Genomic DNA, 6,334 nt, shown 5'->3' with positions numbered 1-6,334 from the left:
CTGCACACAGCCCGAGCCCCAGCAGTAATAGAGCGACTCTGAGTCACTGACAGCTCCACCCCCCGCAGCCTAGCACTGCAGATCATGCTTCTGTACTGACTCTCCTGAGTCACTGCACACAGTCCGAGCCCCGGCAGTAACAGAGTGACTGAGTGAGTCACTGAGAGCTCCACGCCCTGCAGCCCAGCACTAAAGATCATGCTTCTGTACTGACTCTCCTGAGTCACTGCACACAGTCCGAGCCCCGGCAATAACAGAGCGACTCTGAGTCACTGACAGCTCCGCCCCCTGCAGCCCAGCACTGCATTCACTCAGTAGCCATCTCTAAAGTAGTTCTAATTCCTGACAATAGGAGATATATATGATCCCTGAGGCAAATACTGTGCCATATACATAAATATAGGCTCATTGAGATTTTATTAAACAATCTGTAAAACCACCCAAATAATATATATGTAATAAATATATGTACAAATATAAGGTCAGGATTATTATTATCGTTCATAAATCATTCCAAAAATACATGGGACACTGACAACTTCTTATACATACAACTTTATTGATAACATATTTGATGGACAGTTAGAAAATGTGAATAAAATACACTGCACATTCTTTTCACAATTTTCCTTAACTTTCTGTTTTATTTTGCTAGTTTTAAAACTTGATTCCATATTTTAGAATGAAACATACAAAGTTATATTTCATTATATGTTTCTGTGCGTGCACCATAGTTGACAAAGCTTCTCTTTCCCCATTGTTTCATTGATAATTTGTGTCTATGGTACCACTCCCATTCAGGAGAAGAGCTATTTTTTAATGTTAAAACTGGGGGTTTGTCATCCTTAAGATATAATATCCTGATTTAAATTCAATGTTCTCACCAATATTGATCCACCTCCCTTCCCAGGACTCGAACTCATCACCTTGTGCTTCCTAAACCTTTTCTCTACCACTGCTCTATCCCTCCACCTGCTAGTGATGGAGCTGAGCTCAGATTAGACCCATTTCTATTAAGTTAATATATTCTATTATCCCCATCATCAAAGCCACTGTCATATGACTCGCTCATAAGGTATATTCCAATGTATTTGTCAATCATTTAACAGAGTCAACAATATACTCTTCATATTTATGTACTTTTATACAATCTAGCCCCATTTTCTCATATACAAACAATTGAAAGAGTATATATTTGTCCGTCCCCCCCCCAAGTTCTTACTTGGCCTTGAACCTAATACCTCTTGCTGTAGTAGACAAATTTGAAAGATTACTCTACACCCACAAACATTAACACACGTATCTTTTTTATCTATTACAGGAAATATAACACTAGTTACACCCCTCTAACCGCAATGTGTCTTAGTGGTGCATCTATTAATGCTAATCAGACCAAAATACAGAGATAATTACATGTCTTATCCTGTACATCCCATCATTGTAGGCTGGTCTCCTCTATCAGTTATTCATGTCATCCTGGTATTGTGTTACCTACACATATGGGGAATACGGGTAACAGACTCCACACACAAGTCGTGTAACCCCTATTTGTACAGAAAGAGTTGCAGTTATGGCCCAATATACGGGTCCAGCTGACCAGGCTGACTACACCAACATCTAAGGCCAGGACTCATAATCTATAGTATCACTGAGCCCTTGTGGGAACAAGGTATGTAATGTACACACCCATAATGCCTCATTAGCACATAAGTTCCTGTCTGCACCCCTACATGTGACAGGTCTTCAGGAGCACAGCTGTGATTGGTAGCAAAGTGCTGCGACACACTGCGACTAGTGACCCTTTACTATGTTCATCTGTGTTCCCTGAATCTAGATTATCAGGGAGCGAATGGTACATCCAGCGTACTGTAGACAAGGGCTTTTATTATATACATTAATGTACACAGCTTTTACAGTATTTAGTACTGATGCACCCTAAGCAGTACCTAAATAATATACATTAAATGCATCAATCGGCCATAGTGTAAATATTCAGCATATATTTAATATCTCAAGCATATAAATGTGATAAAGGTGAATAAAATGGTGAAAGCATAAACCACACTGTGATCAGTCACCAGGAGCGTCTGCAGGTCACATATACAGAGCTAATAACACTGTGACTGTATATGATGGTACAGAGCTAATAACACAGTAACTGTATATGATGGTACAGAGATAATAACACTAACTGTATATGACGGTACAGAGATAATAACACTAACTGTATATGACGGTACAGAGATAATAACACTAACTGTATATGACGGTACAGAGCTAATAACACTAACTGTATATGATGGTACAGAGCTAATAACACTAACTGTATATGATGGTACAGAGCTAATAACACTGTAACTGTACATGATGGTACAGAGATAATAACACTGACTGTATATGATGGTACAGAGATAACACTGTAACTGTATATGATGGTACATAGCTAATAACACTGTAACTGTACATGATGGTACAGAGATAACAACAACACTGTATCTGTATATGATGGTACAGAGCTAATAACACTAACTGTACATGATGGTACAGAGATAATAACAACACTGTATCTGTATATGATGGTACAGAGCTAATAACACTGTAATTGTATATGATGGTACAGAGATAATAACACTAACTGTATATGATGGTACAGAGATATTAACACTAACTGTATATATGATGGTACAGAGATAATAACTGACTGTATATGATGGTACAGAGATAATAACACTAACTGTATATATGATGGTAGAGCAATAACACTAACTGTATGTGATGGTAGCGCAATAATACTGTAACTGTATATAATGGTAGCACAATAATACTAACTGTATATAATGGTAGCACAATAACACTAACTGTACATGATGGTAGTGCAATAACACTAACTGTATATGATGGTAGCGCAATAACACTAACTGTATATAATGGTAGGACAATAACACTGTAACTGTATATGATGGTACCGCAATAACACTAACTGTATATGATGGTAGCGCAATAACACTAACTGTATATGATAGTAGCGCAATAACACTAACTGTATATGATGGTTGCACAATAACACTAACTGTATATAATGGTAGCACAATAACACTAATTGTATATAATGGTAGCGCAATAACACTGTAACTGTATATAATGGTAGCGCAATAACACTAACTGTATATAATGGTAGCACAATAACACTGTAACTGTATATGATAGTAGCGTAATAACACTGTACCTGAATATGATGGTAGCACAATAAACACCAATTGTTGGGAACTATTGGGGCCCCATGAGGATGCAGAAACTGCAACTAGGATGAGTCTCCCCAGATTGGTTGTTATTGCGCTACCATCATATACAGTGACAGTGTTATTAGCTCTTTATATGTGACCTGCAGACGCTCCTGGTGAATGATTGCCCTGTGATCTATGCTCTCACTGCGCCGTCTCCACTTCCCTGTGTTGTACTTTGTTTATTGGTGACTATAACGTATGGACTGGCAGCATTACAATGACTCAGATACCAACTACGTATTGTTGTTTACTTAGTCATTATTTAGACTCTATTTATTGTATTTTCTCCCTACACACCTGGATTGTGCTCTGTGCAGCACCTAGAGTCCATGAATATCAGCTCATTGAAATTGTATTTCCTCTGTGTCGAGTTCTCTGATGTATAAGAAGATGTGATTTCCATATAAAACATTTCCCACACTCAGGACATGAAAAAGGCTTCTCACCGGTGTGTGTCATCTGATGTCTAACAAGAAGTGATTTCTTGGTAAAACATTTCCCACACTCAGAGCATAGAAGTAGCTTCTCACCTGTGTGAGTTCTCTGATGTACAACAAGATCTGATTTCTGTGTAAAACATTTCCCACACTCAGAACAGGAAAATGGTTTCTCACCTGTGTGACATCTCTTATGTGTAACAAGATATGATTTATGTATAAAACATTTCCCACACTCAGAGCATGTAAACGGCCTCTCTCTGGTGTGTGTCATCTTATGTCTAACAAAATGTGATATTCTGGTAAAAGATTTCCCACACTCGGAGCATGTAAATGGTTTCTCACCTGTGTGACTTCTGTGATGTTCAACAAGATGTGATTTATATGTAAAACATTTCCCACACTCAGTGCATGGAAATGGTTTCTCACCTGTGTGTGTTCTCTGATGTGTAACAAATTGTGATTTACATGTAAAACATTTCCCACACTCAGGGCATGTAAATGGCCTCTCTCCGATGTGTGTCATCTTATGTCTAACAAGATGTGATTTCTGGGTAAAAGATTTCCCACACTCAGAACAGGAAAATGGTTTCTCACCTGTGTGACGTCTCTTATGTGTAACAAGATATGATTTATGTATAAAACATTTCCCACACTCAGAGCATGTAAATGGCCTCTCTCCGGTGTGTGTCATCTTATGTCTAACAAGATGTGATTTCTGGGTAAAAGATTTCCCACACTCAAAGCATGGAAAGGGCCTCTCACCTGTGTGACCTCTATGATGTGAAACAGAAACTGACTGACATACAGAACTTTTACCAAAATCAGAAAAAGATAATATCGTATCACCTTTATGAGCTGTACTGTGTGTAACAAGCTCTGAATTATCATGAGAATGTTCCTCATGATTAGAGGGATCAGATGACATATCTGCACTGTGAAGTGCTACATGCATATTTAGGGTAATGGGGGTTTCTCCTGGGCAATCTTGTCTGTTGTTCTTGTCTTCTATTTTAAAATCTGGAAACACTATGAGATCTTCCTCAAAGGTATTCCTGCTTGTGTGTCCATCTACAGAAAACAAATGTATGAGAATAGACATTGTTTATATTGAGGAGCAAATGTTCTTGGATGTCTCAGTGCTTTCTTAAACTTAACATCTCTAAAGGTGCATACACATGTAACGATTTTTTGAACGATTTAACTATAACAACGTCGTTATCGTTCAATCGTTGAAAAAATCGTTCCGTTTCTGAGTTATAACGATGAATGATTATCGTTCATGCGCATTCCCGTTTGTAGTTCATTCTGACTGACCAACTGAACGATTTTTATTAAGGGAAGTTACAAAAAATCTTTTGTAGTACAAAAAATTGTTCATTACACTTTAAAAAATCTGACAGATAATGTGACAGAAAATCGTTCAGAAAATCGTTGTGTATGCAGCTTAAGACTGAGCATATTGTCTTCCCACCACCTTGAGTCCTCTCCCCTCCCTCAATTTTACTATCCATCTACAACCTCACCATTCTTCTATCTCACAAATCCGCTGCCATGGAGATATTCTTAACTGTGTCTTCTCCATCAATAGCCACATTCAGTCCCTCTCCCAGTCATGTCGCTTCCACCTTTGAAATATCTCCAGGATCAGACTCTTTCAACTAAGACCCTCATCCACTCATCGGTGATCTCCAGACTGGGTTAACTGTAACCTCCTCCCATGTGTCCTCCCCAAATCTGATCTCTTATTACTCCAAACTGTCCTCAATGCTTCTGCCAGGCTCATCTTCTCCAAGTTACTGCTTCTGCCTCTCATCTCCCAAAGGTTCTACACTGGCTCCTCATCCCCTTCAGAATCCAATTCAAACACCTTAAGGTGCCCATCCACATAGCGATATTTGCAAGCGATTGCACGATAACGACGTCGTTATCGTGCAATCGCTTGCAAATCGTGCACATTTATGTCGGAAATGACCAGCAATGCGCGCGCCCGCTGGTCGTTTCCGACATCTATCATTGTGCGAACAAACTGGTTAACCTGATGATAACGTCAGAAGATTGATGCGCCTGCACTGAACGACTGCTCATTTAATTTAGGCTCATCACAGACAGACAAACGATTGCACAATTACAGTGTCATAATCGTGCAGTCACTTTCAGCTCGTCTAGCGGAAGGGGAGCATTATACTCCCCCCCTATATCTCCAACTGCATCTCCCTCCAAACTCCCATTACCCACTTACTCTGGCAATGCCTGGCACCTCTCCTCCCAACTAATTATATCCTCCTACTCCTGCCTTCAAGACTTTGATAGTTCCAGCAGTGGGGAGCAGCACTGGCAGACTCCCCACCTATTTCTAAAGCTTCATACAGACTCTCAAATCCCACCACTACTACGTCCCACCTTCACCTCTACTAAAGTTTTCCTGCTCTGTATTCTAACCCACCTCTCAATGCTCCTCGCTCACTGTCTCCCCTCTCTGTGTCATCCCTGTCCTGCAGTTCCTCCACCTATAGACTATAAGCTGTAACGAGCAGGGCCCTCTTCCCTTCTGCACTTTCGCTCCCCTGACCTATACTATCACCTCCTACCCAATACTAACAGCCGAACCAT

The 6,334-nt window shown here is 39.8% G+C and overlaps 1 protein-coding gene across 1 annotated transcript in view; it reads right to left on the bottom strand.

The window, feature by feature from the left end:
• Nucleotides 1-582: 582 nt before the first annotated feature.
• The window catches only part of LOC148500914 (uncharacterized), a 243,827-nt gene continuing 238,075 nt past the window's right edge, over nucleotides 583-6,334 (bottom strand). Inside the window, exon 8 of the mRNA XM_088451194.1 lies at nucleotides 583-4,432. Coding sequence (XP_088307320.1) covers nucleotides 3,621-4,432 — 812 coding nt within the window. The 3' untranslated portion in view covers nucleotides 583-3,620. The remainder of the gene's footprint in view (nucleotides 4,433-6,334) is intronic.

Source organism: Taudactylus pleione, unplaced genomic scaffold, assembly GCF_031769625.1.
Source record: "Taudactylus pleione unplaced genomic scaffold, aTauple2 ptg000540l, whole genome shotgun sequence".
Taxonomy (NCBI): Eukaryota; Metazoa; Chordata; class Amphibia; order Anura; family Myobatrachidae; genus Taudactylus; species Taudactylus pleione.
Note: the sequence above shows the minus strand (reverse complement) of the source record. Positions and strands in the feature narration are given on the sequence as shown.